The sequence below is a fragment of the Festucalex cinctus genome, chromosome 1 (assembly GCF_051991245.1).
Source record: "Festucalex cinctus isolate MCC-2025b chromosome 1, RoL_Fcin_1.0, whole genome shotgun sequence".
In the NCBI taxonomy this organism is placed as follows: domain Eukaryota; kingdom Metazoa; phylum Chordata; class Actinopteri; order Syngnathiformes; family Syngnathidae; genus Festucalex; species Festucalex cinctus.
This window is the reverse complement of record NC_135411.1, coordinates 59,027,101-59,053,710: the sequence shown is the minus strand read 5'-3', so window position 1 is coordinate 59,053,710 and position 26,610 is coordinate 59,027,101. Positions and strand designations below refer to the sequence as shown.

Below are 26,610 nucleotides of genomic sequence, written 5' to 3'. Positions count from 1 at the left end.
AAGTGAGCTTCTGTAAGCCTTAGTGGAGGATTGTCATTGTCCCTCGAAGGGAAGGCTTTTCTATCAATCGGCAGTAAAAACCTTAAGCAGAGTGCTGAGTCATCTGCCGTGACCCGGATTTGAACCAGGGTTGCTGCGACCACAACGCAGAGTACTAACCACTATACGATCACGGCTGCGCTTCTGTTTTCTTGTGGATAAAGTTGTCTATCACTGGCAGCTGCTGCTTCCACCAAGACCCAAATCGAAAACCAGGCTGCTGAACCAGGACTGCTGTGAAACTGTCAAATAAATGTCCTGGGCATGAAATCGTCCACCAGTGCTCCTTGAAACTGATACAATTCATAAATGTATGTATATACTGCACAGATTAGATGTAAAATGGATTTGAGGTGAGAAAACATTTTCTAATTGTGTGAGGGCTGTTATTTATAATTTTTCCTCTTTGTTCACTTTAGAACGGGTATTATATCATGGATCTTCCACACGCATGCGCAGTTCAATCATCCCGTGCTGCACTCTGCAGTGCGATGTGACATCATATGCTCTTTGCCTGCAGGGGGCAAGCGTGCCAAACGTGGGTCCAATGTGGGAATGGACGTGGAGCTGACATATTTCCATTGATGGAAGCTCTAAATCAGTGTTTTTCAACCCTGGTCCTCAGGGCACACTATCCAGCCTGTTTTCCATGTCGCTCTATTTGCAACGCAGGTGATTCCAATGACAGCTCATTAGCAAGCTCTGGAGAAGCCTGATAACGATCCTCACCTGTGTTGGAATAGGGAGACATGGAAAACAGGCTGGATAGTGTGCCCAGAGGACCAGGGTTGGGAAACACTGATCTAAATAAAATAAAAATGCATTGTCTGCAGCCAGAAGGACTAATAATAATAATAAAAAAAAAAAAAAACACACAACTGTTTTTCAACTGCTATAATATAACATGCAGCGGTTGTCAAGGTGACTTCCTTTTCGGTTATCTTATCTGGCTGTTGCATTTCTGCTATAAGCTTCGATTTTATTCAAGCTTGTTTGTCTTCACAAGACATTTGGCCATTATGTAAGAGGCATGATTCTTCTCGTTCTCAGTCGGAGGGACGGCGATCGAAAACACAATAAGCTGCAACAAATCCTGGGCTGCAAGTGCAAGGTTGCTCACTTGTACCAAGTAAGCATAAATGAACACATGAACACATCCCTGAAACCCCATGGACGAGAGCTTTCCAACGGTATGTGGCTCGTCGCCGTGCAGTGAAGGCCAGTGGGATTTCGGGGATCTTCTTCTTCTTCTTTCGGCTTTTCCCCTCAGGGGCTGCCACAGCGAATCAGTTGCCTCCATCTAACTCTGTCCTCTGCATCCTCTGCTCTCACAACAACTACCTTCATGTCCTCTTTAATTACATTCAAAAAACTCCTTTTTGGTCTTCCTCTCGATCTTCTGCCTGGCATTTGGAAACTCAGCATCCTTCTGCCAATATACTATCTCTCCTCTGGACATGTCCAAACCATCTCAATCTGGCCTCTCTGACTTTATCTCCAAAGCTTCTAACATGTGCTGTCCCTCTGATGGACTCATTCCTGATCCTATCCAACCTGGTCACTCCCAAAGAGTACCTCAGCATCTTCATCTCTGCCACCTCCAACTCTGCCTCCTGTCTTTTCCTCAGCGGCACTGTCTCCAGACCAAACAACATCGCTGGTCTCACTGCGGGATTTCGGGGATGTCCTTTTGAAAAATGCTGACATCATGAAAGGCTAGCTCTCTGGCAGCCGCAGCGCTAATATACTTCAAGGTACATCAGACCGCAGTGCTGATCTGGAAAGCCCTGGGCAGATTACAAGAATTCAACTTCAAATGAAAAACTTGTATTTGAATTTAGGCTGTGAATATCGGTCTGTGCTTCTGCTTTGCTCTGTTCAGGCAGCTCTGAATATGGTGACGGTGTGCGCTGCAGAAGAGATGAAGAAGGAGAAGATCCTGTTTTGCTTGTTGCACCCTGGATGGGTGCGCACAGACACGGGTGGCCAGTGGGTGAGTTGACTGACCACACCTACTTGTGACAACAATATACGCTAGAAGATGCTATGTGAAAATAGTTAAAGCAATTTTGTGCACGTGTGTATGTATACACACTGCCCACACAGGGCCCATCACATTGTTAAGCAGTTCATATAAATAAAATACAGACAAAATCATCAATCAAGTCATCAATCAAACAAACAAGAGCCAAGCCAACAGATGCATGTGCATACATCACACACAGACAGACAGAAAGACACAACTGGTCTTTAAACATTGATTATTACATCGTGCGTGACAACTGTACATGAAGACACACCTCGTACTGTCTGACTGTGGGGAATTTCCATGATGCTTTGTGCCACAATGGAACCGGCCCATACTATATGATCATAAAGCAGTATTGATGCCAAGCAGAAAACAGGATTGGAGTTAAAATCTTCAGAACAAAACCAGATACTGTATTTAAAAAAGGAAAAGTTGTGTTTTTCAGTCTTTTTTTGTTGTTGTTGCTGCATGTGCTTATTTTTGAGTAAGTAGTTATTTTATATTAAAAAGTCATATTTGAGAAAATAAGGCCGGGTATTGACCAATAGCTGGCACCGCCCATCGCTGATTTTTTATTTTTTATTTTTTTTAAAACTACTACATATGTACAAAGATTGTTTTTCTTGAAAATAAACTTCAGAATCAACTTTATTTTGTATTTTTTTTTTGTCAAGATTCACCTCATAATTTTTCTTATATTAATATTACATTTGTGGTATATGAGTTATGCAGAAAAATCCAGCCGTTTTTATCCATTTTGCCACTTGACTTAAGACGACGACAATGTTGCTCAGGGCTCAGGCAACGACCAATCACAGCTCACCTATTTTCTGAAGCTGCGCTGTCATTTGTTGTTACCTAAGCAACTGTGATGTCATCTTCAGTCGACAGCAACCCCTTGGTGTTATTTGCCAATTTTCTGGCTTTTCTGTTTTTCATCAAAGAAAACGCATTGGAAAAAAAAAATACTAGGGAGATGACATGGATTTGGGGAGGTTCAAAATGGCACCATCCTGAAGTTTCTAAGTTAGTGCAAATGGGAGATAGATATTTAAATTTAACTTGTGATTGTGCCATTTTTTGACGCATAGACACCCATTATAATTCGTAATTTTTGATGTACTGTTTTTATCCTTTCAGTAGGACCTCAACTCAAGGTGTAAAATGTGAGTTGAGTCATAAAAGCCGTAATACACCAGGTGGCGCTAAAGAGCTAATTATCATTTTTGCTTGAGCTGACTTATGTCTTCGCCACGTGACCATACTTGGCCCAAAAGTTGTCATGGTCAGGATTGATGGAATAGGGCTGTGCACGTGTGTGGATGCAGTAACAATCGCGTGCACACGTGTATGGTGTGTGTGTTTGTTTGTGCGTGTGCGTGGACAAAGTGACAGTTCTAGATACAATGTGTTTTACTGAAATACCAGTTCTTACTAAAATTGGAACGATAAAGAGAAGTTTTGCCATCATTGCCTAATTTATTAATTCAGTTGGACCTCAACTAAAGGTGGAATATAAAAAATATATAACGAGTTATAAATGCCATAATCCACCAGGTGGCGCTAGAGCGCTACTTGTTTTTGCTTGAGTTGACGGAGCTGACGTATGTCTTTGCCAAGTGACTGCACTTGCCCTAAAACGAGTTGTCATGGTCAGAATTGATGGATCAGGCCTGCGTGTGTGGGCGCAGTGACACACGTGTGTGATGTGTGGGTGTGTGTGCATGTTACTGCAAGCTTGTGGCACATAACTATTTGTATTTTTTCTTTTCTATAAAGAGGATAAAAATAAATAAATAAAAACTACATAGGTTTGGATAGGTCTGATTCCACTGAACATTTTGAGTGACTGATATTAAAAAAAAAAATGCAATATTGAAATACTGCAAGTGGGTAAATAACATGGCAAAATGGATCACTGACGTTTACAACCATCACTGGCACTGGATGCCAGCCCAGTCAAATAGATTTTTATTTTTTTTTTATATATATGTCTATAGCCATCACTGACATTGGATGCCAGCTCAATCCAAATGGATTTTAACGTCTATAACCGTCACTGGCATTGGATGACACCTCAGTTCAAATGGATCTTTGATGTATATAGCCGTCACTGGCACTGGATGACACAAAAGTGAAAAATGAATGAAAATGGGGGGGGGAATGATGGAAAATGGGGAAAAAAAAAAAAAAAAAAAAGGTAGTTTTGTTAGTAGTTCGTTTCAGTAATTGTTTAGTGTTCATGAATTCTGCATATTTGTTCTAGATTCTTAATTTTATGCCATCAAAATCAGTGTTATTCCTTTTTTTTTTTTACCTTTAGATTCTAAAAAAAAATTCTGCTGTTATAACTCATTGCCTTATCCAAGGCTCTAATTATGTCATCTGAAATATTACAATTTGAATTTCTGTATATATATTCATATACAGCATTGTTAGTTTTGCTGTTAGCATAATACTGCTATTATTGTCCACAGGGGGCATGAAAAACAAACAAATGTATAGCTAGGTCTGGTGCCACTGAACAGTTTGAGTGGTTGAAATTGAAAAAATATTCATAAATGACTTAGTTATGACACAAAAATCACAAGAATTTAGTTCTATTCAGAAAACTGCCAATGTGTAAAAACTGGGCATGCAAAAAAAAAAAAAAAAAGTCTGTTTTCATGACTTATAATCTTATTCAAGCCTCTAACTATGTCATATGAAATATTCAAATTAGACTTATTTTCTATACATGCACAGCAGTTAGTCTTGCTATTAGAATAATACTGCTATTATTTGTCCATAGCGGCATTAAAAATAAACAAATAAATAACTATATATGTATAGATAGGTCTGGTGCCACTGAACATTTTGAGTGGTTGAAATTGAAAAAAAAAAATTCATAAATGACTGTTATGACACTTCAAAGGAAAAGTCATTTTTTTGGACAAATCACAAGAATTTAAACAAACTAAAATTTGACCCCAGTTTGACGTTTTCATGATTGAGAGCAAGCAGTAGCATTTTCATATTTGACCTTCTGCCAGTGGCCTCACATGAAACTGCAGCTTGATGGCACTTTTAACCACACAATCCTAAATTGTTCCGTCCTTCCAGATTGTTTTCATCTTCATTTGTCCTCCAGGCAGAGATTGACGTCAAGGTGAGCGTGAAGGGGATGCTCAAAGTGATGGCCACCATGGCCGAGAAACACAACGGACACTTCCTGGATTATCACGGCACCACACTCCCTTGGTAGCGTCAGCAGAAAAGAATTAATAAAAAAAGAATTAAGTATCAATTTTTCGCTTGTTGTGAACTGCTTAAATCAGTTAGTGATTGGCCAAGTGTGGGTACGTGGCCTCACCCTAGTGGTACTCCAAAGTGAAAGAAATGGTGAATCTGCATGTCTTACTTTTTTTGTTTTTTAATCCACTATAGTACACTTATACATTTACTTTGAACTTTTTAGAACAATCCATTTGAATCAAATCATTATTTAAGAACACTTTTTTTGGTGGTATCTGGAGAGCCAAGTACTTGGTGTCATCACCAAGTGGCGCTGTTCCACACTGCCACGGTGGCAGGGCAGATCTTGAGCGGGTTGGGATTATTCCCGTTGATGTTTGCCCCTGGGCAGAAGAACGGGTACATCTTGTCTGTGAAGGAGTCGCTGAAGGTGTAGATGGGCGTCATGCTGACCGGATTGGAGAAGATCACCTCGCCGGCGTCGTAGTCCAGCTGCACCCTGACTCTGCGCAGCTCGCCCTCCACGGGCAAGGATGTGCTGGGCCTGGTCATGGCCGAGTACTCGCCCTCGTAGTGCGAGATCATCCAAAATCCGCCGTCGGGGCAGCCGGAGATGCGGCCTTTCCTGTCGATGGACTCCTTGACCACCCCGAGCATCCAGTCGTCCTTATCGCCCACCTCCACCTCCCAGGCGTGGCGACCCGACGTGAAGCCTTCGGAGCCCAACGCGAAGACGAAGTGGCCGAAACGCTCCGGGTTGTCCGGGAGCTGCTGAAGGGAGCCTCTGTTGGCCACGCAGGTCAGGTCTTTGGAGATGGACAACCAGGAGTACGCAGTGTTGGGATCCAGGGTGATGGGTGCTAAAATATTACGTAATAATGGCTTGTTAAAATTCCGAGAACAGATTGACTAATTCAGTGATTGATTAAAGCAGCTATATGGAAGATTTAAAATTTAAAATCTCTACTGCCACCTGTGGCCGAAAACAAACTGCACGCTCGTACACGCTGCGCGCACTCGTACGTGCACGACCTCAATACTGAAGACTGGGCTCTTCGTATCCAATGAAACTATGTTTTCAGAGGTAAGAAGTTTTATAATGTTATACAAAGCTGGCCACTTCACGGAATGAGACTCTCGATCCCCACTAAACAATTGATGTCCACGGGACGTGCAGATCATATTGCTTTAGTCGGTCGAAGTCCAGTCCTGTGCTGTACTCCAAAACGATGTGCAAATTACGTCAATTAATTGGACCTCATTCCGATGTTAATATGCAGTTACATATTGTAGTCACCCCGCTCGACGGACGTCAACCTGATTCTAGTCATTATTAGTGTATGTCGTCCCCAGGCTAGCGTCATTGTGCATTAGCTGAAAGGTGGGCTGTCATTTATGGAAATTGACGATTGTGAAAAACATATAGACCCATTCACTCCTTAGTGTGATATGGCTGTGAATGTTATCGCCATTCAGTAGTACCGGTCACATTCCGTTAGCATAATGTAGCTACAATAGGCTGTTTTCACGGAGGAAAATAAGGCGACATTTAGCCTGATTGAAACGCCGCGGAATGGAACGTCTGTTCTTCATAAAGTCATTCTGTTCTATTACATTCAACTTTGCCGCCCCTTTCACGCTAAATGTTGCCGTCCACCTCACTTTCACCCCAATAGTTACGACCGAGAAGTGATCGATCTTGAGGTTACTGCTATTTGAAAACAACACATTTTTTTCTAAATGTCAAGATACTCGCTTCTTACCTTTTGGAGTAGAAAGAAAGCCAGCTGTGAATCATTTTTCTAATCCAAGTCCGATCTCAACTCTCTCCACCGCTGAAATGTCAAACCAATGTTCACTCTCGTTCTTGCCCGGCGTCGGTCACTATCAAGTTTAGATTTTTTTTTTTTTGTGGCACTTGACATTGTTTTCATTTTTTGGGGAAATCCTCCATATAGTAGCTTTAATTGTGAAATTAATAACAGGCAGTCTCAAACTGATGAATTAGCCCCACTGTCATGTAAAAAAAATCTGACTAATTTATGTAACATTGTAGCAACTACCAAATGAGTGAAAATGCTTTTAAATGTCTTTGCGGGTTTTTTAACCCACACTCTGCAATCCTCTACCGCCATCCTCAGTCACCATGGCAATGAGGAAATGTGCTGCCTATACATAAAATAATAGGGGTGTTAAAAAAAAATCGATTCGGCGATATATCGCGATACTACATCGCGCGATTCTCGAATCGATTCAATAATCGGCAGAATCGATTTTTTTTTTTTTTTTTTTTTTTTTTTTTAGGATTCACACCTTGAGCATGGAAGAATGTTATATGAACGGCACATTAAGCCTTAATATTTTTATTTTAATGCTGTTCAAATGTGAAACAGATTGCAAACTGTTTGTGTACAGTGGCTCACGGTTATAAGCCTCAAGTTTTAGATAAATATATTCATACAAATCTTACAGTGTACATGTACAAATTTACTGATAGTATTTTCTAAATTTGAATGGAAAAAAATCGCAACAATCGACTTATAAATTCGTATCGGGATTAATCGGTATCGAATCGTGACCATTCGTATCGGGATTAATCGGTATCGAATCGAATCGTGACCTGTGAATCGTGATACGAATCGAATCGTCAGGTACTAGGCAATTCACACCCCTATAAAATAAGTATTGGAATATGCTTACTGTACTGAACCACCTCTACCATCTTCTCCCAAACGTGGTACTTGAGGGAACTGAGGTGCTTGGCCACATCAATAAGAGCCCCAGTCACTTTTTCCGGATCCTTTTGGGGGATCTCTGCCCTTTGAACCAACCAAAATAATAATAATAATAATTACAACAAAACCTTCAGAAAGAGTGTCATAATGCGTTTTCATGTAGTCTTACCTTTTCTTTGTGTTGGGATAGTTCTATAAAGAAAATAACTTCTATTACCAGCATGTCCAATCATATTTGAAGAGGAGCAACATCAGCATACACAGGTTAGGTTGACCAGACCACACATCAAGATAAATTCTAGCATTATTCATAAATGTAACTCAAAAATCTGTTGCCTCGTACATGTCTTGAAAGAAGAAAAACTACTTTTACATTCCTTTTATTTTGAGGTGGTTACCTTATTTTCACACTTGTACAACAGCTCAAATGATCAAATTTTTTATTCATTTATGTCATTTGAAAATTGGTTAATTAATATATGGCAAACAAAATAATTGGTTAGTTACAGTAATTATAATTTAGGTATAAATAAATGAGCAGGAATCGGCACTTGATTTTCATCTTAATGAAATTAACTATTTCACATGAAATAAAAAAATATTTGTAATTGCACTTGACACTTATTTAGCCCATTATAACAATTAGAAGTTAATATTTCGTCTATAATTAATTTGATACTTTCATTATTTTTCACGTACAATTAGTACCTTTAAAAACACATTTTGCAACTTGCTATCGACTGAAAATGACATCACAAGGGCTCTGGTCACCAATCACAGCTCACCTGTTTTCTAGGTTTGGTCATGTGACGTTAAGCTGAGCTGTGATTGGTTACCTGAGCCCTTGTGATGTCATTTTCAGTCGACAGCAAGTTGCAAAATGTGTTTTTAAAGGTACTAATTGTACATGAAAAATAATGAAAATATCAAATTTATTATAGGCAAAATAACGTTTGACTTCCAAAAAGGGCTAAATAAGTAAGGTATCCCTTTAAAAAAAATATTAGCAAAATGAACAAAAATTAATTTCATGAAACTGTTTTTTTTTTTTTAAATAAACTACAGCATTGTATATGAAATGCTTTACATTTTTTGTTACATAACTGTTTAATTAGAATTAATTAAATAAAATAGAACTTGAACATTAATCATTTTTTAAAACAACTATATAAAACAAAAACAAAAAACCCTTTCATTTGATTAATTATAATGAAATTATTAATAACTAAAAAAAAATTTCATTACAATTTTACATATTTAATAATACTTTTTGTAATTTCCTATTTTATAAAATGACGTGGCTGTTTATAAAAAAAATTTTTAAAAAAAAAGGTGGCCCTTAAAAATGTTTTGCTACCCTTGGTTTAAAAAAAGCTGTGTAGTTTTCCTCTAATTTAGCGTGTCCCAACCCATTGCAGATGAGCGACAAAATACAAAGTCACCAACCGTCACTTGCCTCTGGTGCCGGTTGGCGGGGGTTCGCTCCTCCCCCTGGGAGACCCCATGTGGCTTACATGACGTAAGCTTGTGTCTGAGTGAGTGGTTAAAAAAAAAAAAAAAAAAAAAAAAAAATCCAAAGTCACCTGCAGGAATCGCTCGTCGGCGGACGCGATCTCGTTCTCCACGGCGATGACCGCGTGCGAGAAGGTCAGGATGTCCCTGGTGATGCTGTCGGCTTTCTTCCTCACCAGCTCCCGCTTCTCCTCCGCCTCCTGCTGGACGGCGGCCAGCCGCACCGCTTCCTCCTTTTGCAGGAAGTCACGCAGCTGCTCAAACTCCTCTTTGACCTGCTGCTCTGTGGCCTGAGTCTGGTTCTGACACACACAAATATACACAAGTTAACAACAAACTTTACCATAAAGAACTAAAGTAGTGGAATATCCAAGTGGAAGATAATAATAGCTCAATTTACATCATTTTCCACAAGAATTTTAAAATTAATTAGCGATAGAACAACTTTAAAGTCAGCCATTTTCTTTATAGTACAATTTAGTAAGTTTGGACACACTTTCTCATTCTATTAAATAAGAATGTGCGTCCAACTGTTTGTCCATTATTTAGCTACGATATATGTTTCACCACATTCAAAATGTTTTCAAAGCATTCTGTTGTGGAAGGCCAAATTTTCCAGGTGTAAAATAACACAACCCTTGGCTGACGCTCAGCACTCTTGCGGGGCCCTCATCCCACTCGCGTGTTTGTTGATACCTTGATGTGCACAGTTGTGTCATCACACTCCTGCTTGGCCTCATACAGGCGCCGCAGGTTCTTCTTGAGGGGAATCAGATCCTTCTTCAGCTCCTCCTGAGGGCGACGACATCATGTTAAAGAATGGATGATGACAAAATTCATTCCGTTTTGCAAGTGAAGCACTGCTCTGTATGAAACTACAAAAGCAAGTCTATAAATTAACACATTATGGATATTATTCATAAAAACATGACAACTTATTTTACCGAGCTAAGAGGCCCAGCAATGCTGACAAGATTTTTATTTTGTTGTCACTGGGTTCAAAGAGCTCAATCGTAACTGTCCCTATACCCAATTAAACAACGCACAAGTTTTCAGCAGGATTAGAAATTAATCAAAAAGAATGTTGTAGGACGACAATTCATACACATTATTTTTCTTTTAAGCAGGACTCTGTAGCAATTTTTAAAGCACCTATAAATTGATTTATTTTTACAACTCACCTTTTTCTAACAAAAAGTGGCAAGACAGAGTTCAAAGGGCTCAATCACACGCTACGATGATTATTAAATTTAGCAAACGAAGCTTTAATATGCATTAAATGTAAAATGCAAAAAGGATATAATTGCATTGTTATCTTTCATAAAAATGTAACAACTGCTAGTAGGCAAGAGAAATAAATGCAAAAAATAAATGGTAATAGTCTTTGTTGTTCCTAGGGCTGAATACCAAAGGCGCAATCACAACCGCCTCGCAGCCTCAATGACATTACTGTCAGCACTTGGCAGGAATGGGGAAAAATTTGAAATTTAAAAAAATAAATACAAAAAAAAAAAAAAGATGAAGGGACAACTCTGTATTTAACAAAAATAAATAAATACAAAAGCCCCTAATTACATTGATTGTATTGTTATAAATTAATTTAATTTTATAGATGGAAAACAAAAGTAGATTTAGCATGTCGCTGACATCAGGCCAACACCTTGTACCGCCAAAATTGTCACTTTTCAGGAGAGCCAAAAAATGACCTGTTTTTTCAACCATTAACATCGCATCATCAAAGACAAGAAGCCATTTTCAACACTTTAGATTGGTCAATAATTTGTAAAAATTACACCCACACGTGGAGGCCAGTGATATGCAGATATCAATATTTGGCAGAATACAATTGTAATTCATGAATAGGCAGATTCTTGTTTAAAGCAAGAGTGAAATTACTTTAATTATAATATTTATTAAGTATTCTAATAATTTATTTTTCATATATTTATAGTTTAGTACCGTGTCATCTAACAATAGACATGAATTCCAGACAGAACATTTGACTGCTTACTTTGTTCTTTAGTATTTAACTTTACATTTTTTTTTTTTTTATGCGGTTGTGTGTGGGGTGCGGATTTTTGAATGTTACCTTTGCCTAATGTTGTAATGCATTCATTTTTTACACTTAAAAAAAACAACCAAAAAAAGTCCTATTTTAATAGAGCTTACATCAGTCAGTTAGTATTGATCGTGTTGCCTATAGACAACTGATACCTCTAGCAAAAGAAATCATATTTTAAACAATTTTGCTTGCCATTTTTGCCGTTTCTCAGCAGACTAAATTTCTTAAAACAATACGAATTACGGACGATGACCCAATTCAAATTGCAATTTGAGCACGACTCTGTATTAAAACAGAAAATGCATTTTGCAAAGAAAAATTGCACCACGCTTACCTTGAGATCGTGTGCGCCTTCTTCCAGAGGACACACTTGGTGTCCCTGGTGCTTCTTTGAGGTGTGGCACACACAGCAGAGGACCTCCAAGTCATCCAGGCAGAAGAGCTTGAGGACTTCTCCGTGGGCATCGCACCTCACCTCCTCCTGAGCCTCGGCCCTGTCCCCCGTCAGCCTGGGAGCACCCGCGCCGTCCGCCTGGCGCCGCTGCTCTCTCAGGAAGGTGTCGGCGACGTTCTTGAGTGCTAGGCTGACGGTGGGCTCGGTCAGGGAGCACTTCCGGCGGCAGATGGGGCACTCGCGGCGGGCCTTCTTCTTGTTCCAAAACTGCTGCAGGCAAGCCCGGCAGAAGCTGTGGCTGCACTTGAGCACCACGGGCTCCTTGAAGATCTCGCAGCACACCGGGCACGAAAGCTCGTCTTCCAGCACGGAGCCCGAGCGCGAGGACACGGCTCGGGGTCGCAGGGCCGTATTGGCCTTGGAGGTCTGGAGAAAGGAAAGCTTCCCGGGCTGCGAGGAAGCGCGTGGGCGTGACGCCATGGCCGAGGAAACGTGCTCACAAGTGCGATCCTCAGACTGCAGCGAGTGGACTCAGGCTGGGTTTATGAGCAAACGGGGGGCTTTGGAGCAACAGGGACTCGAAAAACAGGTTTAAGAAAAGCCCTCATCAGCCACTTTGGGCTTCTTTTTTTTTTTTTTTTTCTTTTTTTTTCAGTAAAAAACACCAACACGCGGGCATGCACACTGTTGGCCTGCTTTCCAAATCTGCCTGCCAGTGAAGCTCAGAAATTGAAAACAAAGCCTGAGCAGTCTGCTTTCATTAACTTTAACTGAACTTGATCCACACAACGGTGACATTTTAGTAGCAGAAGCAGGACAGACTTAATTCAAATAACAGTCACCACCTCACAAAGAATCTACAATACAGTTAACACTGGCGGTTTCTATTATGCACAAAATGTGTGGCCATCCTAACCCTAACAATGAAAGAGGGGATGTATAATCCATTATTTCCTAACCTATTCCTCGTTTTTGTGTTTGGGCCAAATAACTGCCCTGCAGGCGCAAAAGAAAAACGGTGAAAACTTGTGTTGAGGAGATTCATTAGTGACAATTTAAAAGGATGTCTCCCTATTTGCATCAAGGCTCAATTTTCAAACCCATAAAAAGATATAGCTAAGCTATATCCACAATAATCTGGGGAATACTGCAATTTTGTACATATGATGACCAAGATGGGGAGAAAAGTAAGAATGGAGAAACAACCAACTGGTTCTGATTAGAACTGCAATATAATTAGACATGAAATGTGTCATACAAAGTCACGTTTGTTGTCAGTGTTCAGTAACATCATCTCCAAAATGTGAATGACAAAACAGCTTAATTCTGCTTCACTGTCGAAACGTATGCTGCCCACACGCACAAACATGTTTTTCCCAAAACAGCAACAAGACACATGACAGGAGTAGTTTCCAGTAACAGTAGACTTCCTCCTATATGTACTTGGACTTATTTAATTTAAAAGTAAAGAATATCATTTAAAAAAAAAAAAAAAAAAAAAAAAAAACTTTCATTACTTCAATAGCACTGGGTCATGTCTAGAAAACACACAACCTCCTTCCAAACAGGCATCACTTATCACTTTGTATAAACACACTAGCCATTTAAAAAAAAAAAAAAATGTAAAAAAATAAACAGCATGAGAACTAAACTGCATCTCTGTCCCTAACAAAACAAGCAACCAAACACTGTTTTGTTTTTTAAACAATATATAGTCAATATATATAACACTGTCACCAAAAGTAAAACCGCAGTCACCTTGATGACAGCATGGAATGTGTGCGGGGGGAACAAAAAAAAAAAAAAAAAAAAACAACACTAAGCAAGTTACACTTAACATTACAACCTTTTTGACACCAACCTTCCTCTTCCGTGGAAGTAAATACAGCAAACAAAGAGCAAAGTTGATACAAAAAAATAACAACATGCTTGAAAAAGAGCGAGTAGAGAGACTCGGTACAACAACATTGTGCAGGTACTCTGTCTCAGGCCACTGACTATGTAACATCATCTTTTGTGTTATCTGAGTGCGGAGCGAGTGGAATGGCGGGGCGACCAATATACAGCCCACCATGCAAGTCAACAAACAAAAACTCAAGAGGAATGGTTACAACAACAAACAACACATTTAAGACATGTTTGGCCCTTGAAGGCCTGAAATGGCCGTCGGATTTCTCACGTCTGCATTAGGAATGACGCGGCTGTAGCGACCACAAACAGCATGCACGTTCACGAGGCTCGTCTCCATGCGTACACCAGCATATTCCTTCACCTTCATACTTGCAAAGGAATGTTAGGGCCACACTGAACAGAACAAAAATAACTACACCGCTAGTTGTAGCCGTATAGGAATAAATTTGTATGTTTTGGGGGTGGAGAGAAAAAACAAAAAAAACAACAACAAAAAAAAGACTGGTTTAAAGTTGAGATGTTATGAGAATAAAGTTGTACAGTTTCAAGGAAAAGTCACCAGTAATACTATGAAAATAATGTAATTTTTGAGAGTTATAATTTCAAGATTAAAATACTAATATTACAAGAATAAATTGCTGTATTTGTGAATGTTTTTAAGAATTGTTTATATTTATTTTTAGATTGAAGTTGGATATCTGAGAATAAGGTGGTATGCTTGAGAAAAACATTTGAGATTAACGGAAAACTATTACAACAAAGTCGTACACATTTAAAAAAATAATAATAAATTTTGTTTTTCACAATTTATTATAGAAACTGTGTAACATTGCCCATTTCATGTTAAGGATAACTTCTTTCGTGCTAACTCGAGGTTTGCTTTTGGTTTCTTTTAAATGGGCGGACCTTTTAGTTAGGACTCAACCTGCGATCATGATTTTGAGGATACCTCAAAACAGTCGTTCACTCTATGTTGTGTTTTCTATTTTATTTTTTTTATGCAAGTTATAAAGACAAAGAAGTTAGAAAGAAGGTAATTCTACAAGAATTGTGTCTTTCAAAAAAAAAAAAACATTTGTTAGACTTGAAGTCAAATCTTTAGTATTAATTCTCCTATTACGTCCATCTCTTGAATTACATGTGGTCCAATTTGCTATCATGAGTTTTTCAGATACGGGCTACCACTTGTCTTAAGTTGAGAACAAAAAATTAATTGGAGTAATGAGCGCTAGCTGTGGCAGTACTGAGTGTCGCTACAAGCAGCTGTTTTGGCACACTTTTTTTTTTTTTTTTTATGTTTCCTATACAACTAAACATGAGAGGTTAGGCTTACTGTCTTACTAAAGTCCAGCTTAATGCTAACGTGCAAAATACCATAAATGGGCTAACAAAACTCACATTACGGTACTAACTTTTTTTTTTTTTTTTTTTTGTTAACACAGTAGCAACTGATGCATAGCTTTCAAACAACACTCAGTCAAACATCTTATTTTCGATGCTCTACTGTGTTCCATCATCAAATCTACGTGTATTTCGTCTGTATGTATTACACAGTAGAGTGAATGAATGAGCAGTGCAATGTCCATTGAACCATCATTGAATAATTCCTTACATTCTATTAAATTTATATTACCGATACTGCATGTTGGTGGGGGTTTTTTGGGCACTGAAATAGAATAATGGGACTTCTATTAATTTCAATGGGGAAATATGATTTGAGATTTATCTATAAAGAATACAACTATTAACGTAAATTTTTACTTACAGCTCAAAACTATCACCGCTGACGAAATATTACAATTTTAACAGTTGTGCTTTTTTTTTTTCTTTTTTTTTTTGTTTACTTTGCAGGATGGCCCTAATACTCCTTTGTACATGGAAACCACAGTAAGTTAGAAAAATAAAAGCACTTCATTACTTGCTTTCCACCACTGAGTGAGAATATTTGCCAGAAAGTCTCTTCCAATGACAAAATAAACAGCAGCAGTATACAGTATAGCGAATAAAAACAAATCCTTTTGCGCAAAGTTTCCAAGTAGTGACCACACACACACATACACATACATACAAGTCTGTCGGATTCAGTCGAGTCACATGCGGCTCACACCCTTCCGACCTTAGCGTCGCCGATGGCGCCCCACACGTCGAAGACAAACTCATCCGGGAAGGCAAAGTCTCCCAGCGTCTCGTCGAGAGCCTCTGCAAACTCGTCAGGGTTCTTTTTGTCCTTTCCCAGCTCCACCATGGTGGCCGCTGGAGGGAGAACTTAAGAATTAGAATTTGGGTTGCAAAATTAAAATGAAAAAACGTCAAGGGGAATTAACAGGAGCTTATGAGAATTAATAGCAATATAACAGGATTTACCAAATTTTAGGACGGCTCCTAAAGGCAGTGTTTGTAGGCTTGGAGCTGCTAGCAAGATATGAATAATGTGCTTGCACGACGGCAGGTCCAAACAGCTACATTGCTAGCATGATGTGATAATGTTTGAGTGTTGCCAAAAAAAAAAAAAAATGTTACCAATTGGATGTTGTATTTTTTGGAATGTACAATAAATTTAAACATAAAAGGAGTGATCAACTTACCCAATGACCCGAATAGTAATGGTCACATTGGTGCTGCTGGTTAAAGTATGCAGCCATCATATGCAAATGTCCGTGTCTCAAACACCCTTATATTTCTTTAAATCCTTTTTTTTTTATTTCTGTTGCTAAGCCAAATTAAATAACCAGCCAAGTAACTTCAATAGTCTCCATTCAGAGAGCCTGCGCGTGTATCCCCGAGCCATTTCAACAAATTCCAATTTGAGCACCAAAGTTTCAGATTGACACCAGTTCAAGTAATACATGTATTGTACGTACCCAGCTCGCTGTCTCTGATGCCCATGTAGCTCTCTAGCAGGTCATCTACCTTCTCAATGGCTTTTTCCTCAAAAGCGGAGGGCTGACAAAAAAAAAAAACATCACACACTCAAGACAAGTCATCATTTTGAAATTTTCGACTGATGAGTGCTCAAACTTCAGTACGCAAGCTCACCACTTCCTCTACGGTAGCCGGACCCTTGGAGCGCAGCCGCAAGGTTCCCCTGCCGGTGCCCAACTGGACCCCCGACGATGACCTGGAGCCTCCAGACCGCTGGCTGATCATATCTGCACGCAGACAGTCAATTACAAATACAATACACCAATGGAAAGATAAATGCACATCCCGTGACATTTTTGTTTGTCGCACACCCTACCGAAGGCTTTGAGTGGCTCCACCAGCTTGATGGTGAAGTCCTTGTCCTTGGGCAGCTCCTTGAGCATTTTGGCCACTTCGTAGTGACGGCAGCCAATTAGGCGATGGCCATTGATGGACTCGATCATGTCACCCACATTGATCACCTGGATCTGGTGGATGATGCTGCCCTCGCGGATTCTCTGGAGGGTTGGGGTCAAAGCACAAACCAAGAGTACACATAAATTAAAAAAAAAGCTACACATCCCTTTTCAAATGCCAGATTTTGTAATATGTCGATAAACTAGACACAATGAGTTCTGGTTTGTTTTTTTGTTTTTTTAATCCACAACTAACATAACTGATAAGGGTCAAAATAAGTGGTCTCGCATCACAGTTTTTGCAATAAAAGTGGATTTTGCAAGCATAACTGCAAGTGGACACACCACAATTACATAGGGATTATATACCACGACGGAGCACTTTTACAGAGAGTAGATTTTTACTTTCGGTGAATATGTCATTTGTGCACAGTTGGAAGAAGGAGGTTGCACCAAACTAAAAAAAATAGACATGACTTTGTATGCCTGAGCATTCACAAAAAAAAAAAATAATAATAATAATAATAATCTCTCAATACAAATTCATTTACTTAATTAATTTCACAAGATGCTGGTGCTGAAGTTATTGAATTATCCAAAGGTGGATGAATGACAGATCTGATTTTAGGTTGCTGATGCACCAATTTTTGGGATCAATTGTCATTTCACTCCAAAAGTCTTTTCAAAAGTGCCTCACCTTGATGAAAGCATAACCGGCTCCATTGTCAGTGATGGTCAAGCCGAGTGCATCCTCCCCTTTGAACACTTCAATTTCTTTCTTTTGGCCTTTAATGTGGGCAAAGATAAAGTCCTCTAACCCAATCTGGCCTCCCAACAGTTTGTCCATGTCCACCTTGTGAGTGTTCAACGTGCAAAACATCACCTGTGGAAGAAGAGTAAATAAGGTAATGTTGCCATTAGGTCCCCTTGATATGAAGTGTCCACACGGCGACTCACCTCAGCCGGAGGGATCCCAAAGGCTTCGCCAATCTTGGCGTAGAGCTCCCGCACGTTGCTGAAGCCCTCGATGCGTCCGGTTGGGCTGCCGTGCGCCAGCTGCGTGTGGAAGATGAGACGCGGCCGCATGCTGCTGGGCGGCGGGGGCAAACCCTCCGAGGCGGCGCCCTCTCCTAAACCCACCATTCCGCCTCCGACCAAACCGTCCACGTTGAGACCGGCGCGGATGGGCTCAGCTTCCTCATTTTCCACCAAGGGGGACGCCTTCTTCCTTCTTCCCAGACCCAGCGGCATAGTAGTCTTTCTGGGAGAGGGTCTTGTTTGGACAGTGGTGGTCCTATGAGCAGGTGGGTTGGGGGTGTATGTCACAGTAGGACTGCGGTGCTTCAGACGAGCTCAAGAGCTGTCTTGACGCGCCAGGGTGTGGATCCACAAATCCACACATCAGAGAAGTGGAAGAGAGGTCCAGTGGGGGAGCCGTGCAGGGTCGTCAACTAGAAAAAATAATAATAAAGTGACGGGGAATATGTTCACTTTGGTGCATAAACACCCCCAACGGCACACAGGAGTCATCTGTGCTTCTTTGCGAGCATTAATTTCCATTTATTTGCACAATGAACTTTTTTTTTTCTCACCTGTCTTGTCACAACTAGCACGCTAACTAGCACGAGTAGCGCCAACGGCTTTAAAATGAAAAGTCTGACTTGTAGATTAAAAACAAACAAATTACAACTGACGCTGTTATTAAAATTAGTAATTTAATAGTTAATTGTGAACAGTGTGGTTAAAACAGGACAGTTCAGTTCAAGTCTTACCCAAGCAGGAGTTTTTAGCCAAGTGTCGTTAGCCAGTCTACTAACAGCAAGTCCTGAGGTGAAGTTGTCAACAAAATAAGATCCACAAACGAAACCGTCAGAGTTGCACGACCCGGCTGAATTGTAGTTGTTCTCGATGGGGGGTTAAAAGCGAGAGATAAGCGCCAGGTGTGTACACTTTGCGTGCTGGTATGCCGCTGTGGATGGTTAGCGTTAGCTTTCCAGTCCAGATAGGGGTGGAGCAATGATGCGTCCACGTTCACTCGGAAAAATGAACGCATTAAGGGTTCGAGCCATGACGCCTTCAAGTCCACTCAGAAACATGATTGGCCATATCTCGACTCAAATATTTTTACATGGATCACGACAGTTCAACGTTTAATGATACGTGTAGTTATGCCAGCATAAATACTTGATTGCACCAAGTTTTAGATCAGGTATGTCCTTTTTCTTGACTTCTGGGAGCGTCTTGTTTTCATGTAAAAAAAAATATATATTTCTGTAAAAAGCCCACACCAATCATCTGTTCCTGACTCCCTGCTCAAGTCTTGCTACAGGGGCAAAAGTCTTTCTACTTCTTTTCAGGGCTCATCTGTGGAATCAGAGGAGCCACGGATGCCACTGCATCTGCTCCAAGGTGGCTCGCTGCTCCATGTCTGACGTCAAGCAAATCCATAAGAAGTCTGTGCAATCTGAACAAAAGAGTGCTGTCAGCAGTGGTAGGGAAAAATGAATTTCTTAGACCTTTTCATAACGTTTGTAAACAATAGAGGCCAGGGTACTTCAAGTTGGCAAAAAGTAATTGACTACAAGTACCAGCTGACTTGAAATGAAAACAATGTGCTTGGTGTTGTGCGATATAGAAATAGCTCATTTAAATACTCCCGATCCATGTTTTTAAAATTACAGCAATCATTTTTTAAAGGTATTTCAAAAGATATTTTTAAAATAATATGAAGACATTTAAAAACATAATAAATTGAGAAAGAGCAAGAACAACAGACGTGACAAACGCTGTCTTTACAGTCAACAAATCCTATTTTCCCCCCCAAACTTATCATCTCACTATATATTATTTAAAAATAAATAAACCCTACAGCCGTCGCTTTCTGTATAGGCGTAGAAAGCACAAACTCACACGAAATACATTACTTCCTGGTTTCATTCATTCACTTTCAAATAAGTGTCAAACATAATAGTGTGTTACTATCTAGTGCATAGGTGTCAAACTGCAGTCCTCGAGGGCCGCAGTCCTGCAGGTTTTGGAGGTTTCCCACTTTCAACTCAGCTGATTCATATTTAAGCTCATCAGCAAGCTCTACAGGAGCCTGATAATTATCCTGATCATTGAATCGAGTGCGTTGGAGAAGAGAAACCTCAAAAACATGCAGGACTCTGGCCCTCGGGGACCAGATCTTGACACATGTGATCTAGTGGTTGAGAGTGGAAGTACATCCAAAATAAATGAGGGCAAGCACAAATATTCGCCAAATAGAGGGACCTGAGAATTTACTGCACAATACAAGGCGTTTTTGTTTTGTTTTGTTTTGTTTTGTTTTTCCCTCAATTTAAAAAAAAGGGAAATTAATCCAGCAAAAGTTGTGGGTGAGGAGGTTAAATTGAATTGATGTTACGTTGTTCAATAGTACAGAAAAGATCCCAAGACTATCTTGGGCCACAGTAGTCACTTCTAAAGGGACAAATTGGGAACCAAAATGTCATACTATATGATTGTGGGGGACATTTCTCATTTACTATTGGTATGTATGAAACGCTTAGTTGGGCTGCCATTCATGTCATTTTCAAATAAATTGCTAGTACGTCCCTCAACTATTATGTTAAGTAGGCTTTCTCAGAATTTCCACCACACCTATTTTTGAATCAAGGTACTGGTTGAAATGTAAATTAAGGTTCTGCCCCCCCCATTTGAAACAAACATTAAAAGGTCAGTCAAGAGTTGCAGGAATAGCGTTTACCTTGAGATAGTACCCTGTTTAATGTGAGTCCCTTATAGAGGAACATGAGCGTGTCGAAACGTTCGGTTCCCTCCAGCAATTCAAAGAGCAGTGCGCCCAGTTGCCAAACGGTGGCTGGACCAGCCTTGTACGGCCGCTTGAAGACATATTCTGGAGGGGCGTAGCGTAAGGTTCCTGCAAGACAAGTAAACACCAAAAATATTTTGGGGTATGTCTCGTAAGATTATCCTAAGCAATTATACCGTTCTGTCATGTGGTGAGTGAAGGATTATTTACCCACTCCTGGTTAAAATTAGCTAACGCTCAATTATCGGATATCTAAAGATTATCCTGAGTGATGATCCTGCCCTGCCTTACCGGCATAGTCTCGATAAGGTTCCTCGTTTACGAAGCAGCTGCAGCCGAAGTCTATGAGGCGTACTCGGGGGAGACTGAAGGTGGCTTCCAACAAGATGTTCCTCTGCTTCAGGTCCCGATGGAAAACGTTGACGGCGTGCATTTTGATGGCGGCATCCACCAGCTGTTTCATGATGTTCTGACAAACACAAAGACGTTTCGTGACAATGTAGCTGGGGAGTTTTGTCAAAGCTTTGTTTTGATTCTGTAGTTTTTTCTTTACATTGTTAATGGTGCATGATATCCAACCTACAACAGCAAGTACTGCAGTTTTAGCTACACTTTCCAAACAAAGTTAGCTGTTACAAATGCGTCCAAACTGGAGGTAGCATGTTGGCCCATTTTTAGATTTTTCTTTCAACCATTGGGATGGATCATTGTTCCTACACCAGCTTTACAAATGTAAGCTTAGCAATGTGAACCATTATCAAAGATGCCGCTTTTAACAGGCAAATGGCATAAAAATGCCACGTGTCTCCAATTTGAAAGAGCTGTTTCCAAATATAGGAATGGATCCCACACAAGCTTCATTACAGTAATCTGTACTGTACGGGAAGCCAGCTGTTCTACAACTATGTGTATTGTGTACTGCTACACTACTGACGACCACTAACTGTAACCTCATTCTCATGTGTCAAACGTCATATGTGTGCGTTGAGTTTACCTTCGCTTCATACTCCTCTAACGGACCAAGCTTGTATTTGGTTCTGAAAGTGAAGAGGTCCACAGAGGGTACGGGCCTCTCCATGACCAGAACCAGCTCTTTCTCCAGGTCATATGTGTCCAACAGCAGGACGACTGCAGAGGAGCCGTCAGCGTTCTTCAACGAGGACGCTTGCAGCATGAGCCATGCTTCTAAGGGCACCTTCTGGATCTTTCCATTGATGTACTATGAAATAGGAAATATTTATCCAGTGTCAAGGTTTAAAATGCACACAACCAATCTTGCCCAAAACATTCATAATACAAGCAGGACCAAAGCCAAGTCAAAGGCAATGTTTAGAATTCATCAGTATCTCATTGGCTGTTAACTAGTGAATCAATTCATGAGATAGGCGTAGACGATGAGACAGTACAAAAGCGAATAAATGGCAAAGAAAAAGGCATTATCTACTGAATTAAGCTCAGAAAAATGTTGCTTTTCACTTAGGTTCACTTCTGCTAGTATTGTAAATGTGTTTGGTAAGGCTGCTAAATACATCCAATATATTACAACAATAAGTAAACGCACTTACCAAAAAGACGCTCTCCACTTTTTCTATGGGAATGTATTTGATGGCCACCTATGGGAGAAAGTGATAATAATAATAATAAATTGTATTTGTAATGCACTTTACATTTAAAGAGAAATCTCAAAATGCTAGTTAGTCATCTAGTAACCTCCAAGAAATTATTGTGTTTGCAAGAGACTTGTGTAAGGCTTACTGGAAAATAGTCACTTTTCCTGTATCCAGCATACACCGATCCAAAGCCTCCTTCTCCAAGCTTCTCCAGCTGCTGATACTTCTGCACAAACAACGCTGCCAACACAAAATTGGATTTGGCTTTTGTGTAACTTGGAAGTGACAAATTGTTTTTTGTTTTTTTTTGTTTTTTTTTTAAGGAATACGATTATGCAAATGGCACTTATCTGGTTCAGTCTGGATTTTGAGAGCAAAACAGTTATGTATAATAAATCTGATATTTTGTATAATAAATCTGATATTTTGTATTGTAATACACATCAATGTATTGCTTGTTTGTTAAAATAATAAATGGGAAGAGGGCCTTTGAAAAAAATAATTGCATGTTTTACATGCAAGTCCTAATAATATTGAGAGGAGGGAAAATCACAATTGGATTATTTTTCAAAATCCTAAACTCAGAGCTTTGATGACCTGAACTTACTTCGGGTGCTGTCGGCCTGCTGCAAGGCGGGCAGGCAGCAGGTACAGGGCGGGAGGGTGGCGGCCTTCTGGGCGACATTCTTGATAGGTTGCCTGGTTTGCTTTTGGGCTTCCGCTTTCATGCTAGACTTCCTCTTGCTGGTCAGCTTGGCCAGCAGAGCTTTGACGGACACCTCGCCGACTTCCACCTGCGGCTTCTTTGCTACGGGGGACACTTCCGGTTTTCCGCTGTATTTGCTGTTCAGGACTTTTGCCAGCAGGGCCTTGACAGACAACTCGCTGGTGAGATCCCTGGCGAGGGTCTCCGGTTTGGCGTTGGACTTGCGTCTAGGCCTTTTAGCAGGCAACGGTCTGGCTGAGACCTCAGTGACCGCGAGTCTTTGCTCTTTTGTGGGGGACTCTGGTTTTGCTGTTGCTTTTCGTTTACTAGTCCTTTTGACTTGAAAAACATTCGCCGGCACCTCAGCGGCTTCTGCTCTCTGCTCCTCAGGGAGGGTGTCTTGTTTTGGGATGGGCTGCCATTTGGTCCTCATAACTGGCATTGCCTTCTGGGACATCTGCTCTTTGGTCTCCGGTATGACCACCTTGAGTGCCGGCTGTTTGGGTTTGGCAACAATTGGGATAGTGCCACAGAACCTCCTCATGGGCATCGCTCTATTTCTGACGGCCTTGTTGTCAGGTTTCAACAGCATGCAGCCTTCCATAAAGGGGGTAAAGTCTCGAGTCTCTGTAACTAAGAGAAGAAAGGAATATTAAAAACTGTCCCTTGAAATAGAATTTTAATATGTTCTGTGAACACTTTCTCCATTGAAATTAACATGAAATTGCTATTATATAGACACTTCTCACTGAGATGCTGTTACCCTGGCCACCCCACTGAAAAATGTCTTGCTGCACCCCTGCTACTACTTGTACCTAACCAAGATGCACTGAGACACTTCAACATGTACGGCAGCTTGATGAAATCAATGAGAAGTGTCAATCTGTTGCAAACGATTGCAAGGTGGTTTGGGGGTTTGTCCATGTTGTTTTGAGAATGACATTTCTGTTTCGAGAAATGAGCCAAACAATGGAGAACAATTGTATTTGTGGTCATCTCTCGTTATATACATAGCTGCTTTATATAATATGATGTCGCTATAAAACGCACACACACCAGGCTATGTATAACATAGTCATATAGTCATAACCTAGCCACCTACAATAGTCTAGTCTCTAAATACATATCATAAAAATTTTAAATGAATAAATAAATCCATACATATCATAATATTTTTATTATTATTAAATATTTGAACACATTAAAATTTGGTATTGCACAACAGTTCATTACAATGTTATTTCCATCCACATATATATTTGTTTTAAATATTGTATTATTTCTTAGTTTATATTGATAGTTTTTATTTCTTGTAATACTTAAAATCAGACAAAATGCTTTACAATCATAAAATCAGGTTTTGGCACCGAATTCTGCACCCTGTCATCAAATTGCAGGTCATGACTATAAAGATTTTTTTTTATTTCCCATATGCTTCTGTTTGTTATTTTATTAATATATAAAACTTAAATGCTTCACACTTTGAAAATTGGGTTGCATTTTTGCACACCATACTGTATCGTTTTGCACGAGCAGGCTATGCAACGTTATCACATGTATTTCGGATATTCCGTTGCACAAAAATGATTCTAAAATGCAACTATAAAGTGTTTTTTGCATTACTTTTTACATTTGAGCCAATTTCTATTTCTGTACATCCTCATAATGATCCTAATTCCTGCTTCTAAAGATGAAACGTATGATCAAACACGTTTTTCCAGTGCAACTTTGAAGACGCCTTGAAAGACAAACACGCCCGTTACTTTTGAATGCATTTGTTAGGCTATTTATAACTCACCAGGGTGGACGTTAGTGGGCAGAAATGGAAACGGATGAAACTTGTCCACGTTCATGTTGTTGCTGCCTGCAGATAGCTAGATACTGTTCATCTTATTTCCTGAGTGTAAACATGCAGCTCTTTGCATATAATGCAGAGACTATGTTTTAGAGGCTTGTACTGTCCGCGCGTGTTGTAGCCAAGTCATAAAGGCGCTGCGATCACAAACACGTCAAAGGCGCTATGTGGCTTGGCGGGACTCGAACAAGGGCGCGACGGGCGTGACACAAGCTGGCGACTTAAACCGGCGGCGAGCGCGACCTTCAGAAATCAATCCACTTTGGACAAAGACATGATGCGCCGTCACCATTTCTCGACGTGATGCACTTGTGAGCTTGGCACAATCTGTTATTGACGTTCCAATCAAAGTGCTCAAGTGTGTGCGATGTGCTTTATCAGAGGCCGTTTTAATCAAACATCTGTGCTGTTATTACAAAAAGTCAGCGGGACGATCTGCCTGTTGTGGATGCGTGCTGGACACTTTATTCGGCACACCTGCTGCTCATGCACTTAAAGCCTTGCCAAGTAATGTGAGCCCAATTTCAATTCTAATAAATAAACAAACAGCATTTTATTCCCCCTAAATACCAATAATCCATTCCTGCACAACTAAAAAAAAAAATCAAGTTTTTTTTTGTTTTGTTTTTTTATAACGAAAGTAGCACTATTTGTACTTTAGAAAACAACTATATTGTACGAAAGAAAAAGCACCCTATACATTAATGTAAAACATACATTAATGGCAAATGAAATAGGATGATGAGAATTCAACAGTTTGTTTGTCATGATTAAAGTGATTCATTCATGATTAAATTCATTGTGCCCGCTGGTGTGTGCAACTTGGCCACCAGGGGTAGCACAATACAGGCATCCAGGAAAGAAACGAACACTGTCACTACTGTAACTCATTAAACTGCAGTAATATTATTTTTCGTCGAGGATAAGGAATACAATCTAGTGATTATTTTTATATTGTCAGTCTACGTGCATTGATTTTGTTCACATACCCATCATTTAAAGTGTTAAAACATCATCGCCACCAGTTAGCCCATTTACAGCGTTTCAAATTATGTGGTAGCATTCAGTTTTTAAAGGTAATATTTAAAATACACATTTTTTTAATTGGATTTCTTGTGTTTGAAAGTAAACTATTGGGAGTGCCATTACACAGCTCAAGCCTTTTTTTTTTTTCTAAAGAATGATACACTATCTGCCAAACTAATACTCATTGTGAAGTGAGTTGAGCTGTTTGCGTGTTCTCTACATGTTTGCATTTAAAAGGAAACCCACAGGTTTGCTTGTTTTCATTGAGGTATTGATACGATTGGAAGCTGATGCAATTAGAGGGCCAGATGTGTCAAAATGTAGTCTTCATACAAATCTGCTTAAATTAATACCACAAATACAATT

General features: G+C 39.9%; 3 protein-coding genes and 1 non-coding gene across 6 annotated transcripts; 1 reads left to right on the top strand and 3 right to left on the bottom strand.

Annotated features, from left to right (window-relative positions):
• Positions 1-104: 104 nt before the first annotated feature.
• On the bottom strand, positions 105-176 carry trnah-gug (transfer RNA histidin (anticodon GUG)). Its single transcript has one exon. It is a non-coding gene; the product is annotated as a tRNA-His (tRNA).
• A 1,630-nt stretch (positions 177-1,806) lies between these two features.
• Positions 1,807-5,312, top strand: LOC144009334 (C-signal-like). The gene is made up of 2 exons (XM_077509389.1): positions 1,807-2,032; positions 5,199-5,312. Exons 1-2 carry the CDS (start codon positions 1,856-1,858, stop codon positions 5,310-5,312), a joined length of 291 nt encoding a protein of 96 aa, XP_077365515.1. The 5' UTR covers positions 1,807-1,855.
• Positions 5,313-5,454: 142 nt separating this feature from the next.
• On the bottom strand, positions 5,455-12,928 carry LOC144002514 (E3 ubiquitin-protein ligase TRIM39-like). 2 transcript variants are annotated; one of them, XM_077497818.1, is made up of 7 exons: positions 11,946-12,928; positions 10,246-10,341; positions 9,621-9,851; positions 8,207-8,229; positions 8,003-8,121; positions 5,774-6,162; positions 5,455-5,685 (listed from the first exon to the last, which is right to left on the bottom strand). In XM_077497818.1, the coding sequence occupies exons 1-7, from the start codon at positions 12,483-12,485 to the stop codon at positions 5,500-5,502; spliced, it is 1,584 nt and encodes a 527-aa protein (XP_077353944.1). In that variant the 5' UTR covers positions 12,486-12,928; the 3' UTR covers positions 5,455-5,499. The 2 variants fall into 2 exon arrangements, with proteins under 2 accessions (XP_077353944.1, XP_077353952.1); XM_077497826.1 differs by having other exon boundaries at positions 5,455-6,162.
• Positions 12,929-13,218: 290 nt separating this feature from the next.
• gipc1 (GIPC PDZ domain containing family, member 1) lies at positions 13,219-25,433 on the bottom strand. Of its 2 annotated transcripts, XR_013278756.1 has the most exons (9): positions 25,162-25,433; positions 23,265-23,996; positions 22,803-22,897; positions 22,613-22,660; positions 22,042-22,266; positions 21,339-21,516; positions 20,982-21,155; positions 19,006-19,697; positions 18,484-18,684 (listed from the first exon to the last, which is right to left on the bottom strand). XR_013278756.1 is itself a non-coding variant. In XM_077497808.1 (7 exons), exons 2-7 carry the CDS (start codon positions 18,482-18,484, stop codon positions 16,018-16,020), a joined length of 1,008 nt encoding a protein of 335 aa, XP_077353934.1. In that variant the 5' UTR covers positions 18,485-18,684; positions 19,006-19,604; the 3' UTR covers positions 13,219-16,017. The 2 variants fall into 2 exon arrangements, 1 of the variants encoding a protein (XP_077353934.1); XM_077497808.1 differs by lacking the exons at positions 20,982-21,155; positions 21,339-21,516; positions 22,042-22,266; ... (2 more) ...; positions 23,265-23,996; positions 25,162-25,433 and adding exons at positions 13,219-16,169; positions 16,778-16,859; positions 16,953-17,065; positions 17,155-17,335; positions 17,931-18,116 and having other exon boundaries at positions 18,191-18,684; positions 19,006-19,604.
• Between the last annotated feature and the right edge of the window lie 1,177 nt (positions 25,434-26,610).

Excerpts from the sequence above, each read along its gene's own strand:
- LOC144009334 (XM_077509389.1), top strand. The coding sequence starts at position 1,856 with ATGAAAAACTTGTATTTGAATTTAGGCTGTGAATATCGGTCTGTGCTT. Across the intron at positions 2,033-5,198 it reads CAGACACGGGTGGCCAGTGG|GCAGAGATTGACGTCAAGGT; the intron begins GTGAGTTGACTG and ends TTTGTCCTCCAG.
- LOC144002514 (XM_077497818.1), bottom strand. The coding sequence starts at position 12,485 with ATGGCGTCACGCCCACGCGCTTCCTCGCAGCCCGGGAAGCTTTCCTTT. Across the intron at positions 8,122-8,206 it reads TATCCCAACACAAAGAAAAG|GGCAGAGATCCCCCAAAAGG; the intron begins GTAAGACTACAT and ends GTTGGTTCAAAG. Across the intron at positions 5,686-5,773 it reads TGGACTACGACGCCGGCGAG|GGGCAAACATCAACGGGAAT; the intron begins GTGATCTTCTCC and ends TCTTCTGCCCAG.
- gipc1 (XM_077497808.1), bottom strand. The coding sequence starts at position 18,484 with ATGCCGCTGGGTCTGGGAAGAAGGAAGAAGGCGTCCCCCTTGGTGGAA. Across the intron at positions 17,336-17,930 it reads CCGGTTATGCTTTCATCAAG|AGAATCCGCGAGGGCAGCAT; the intron begins GTGAGGCACTTT and ends CCAACCCTCCAG. Across the intron at positions 16,860-16,952 it reads CGGCTACCGTAGAGGAAGTG|CCCTCCGCTTTTGAGGAAAA; the intron begins GTGAGCTTGCGT and ends TTTTTTTGTCAG.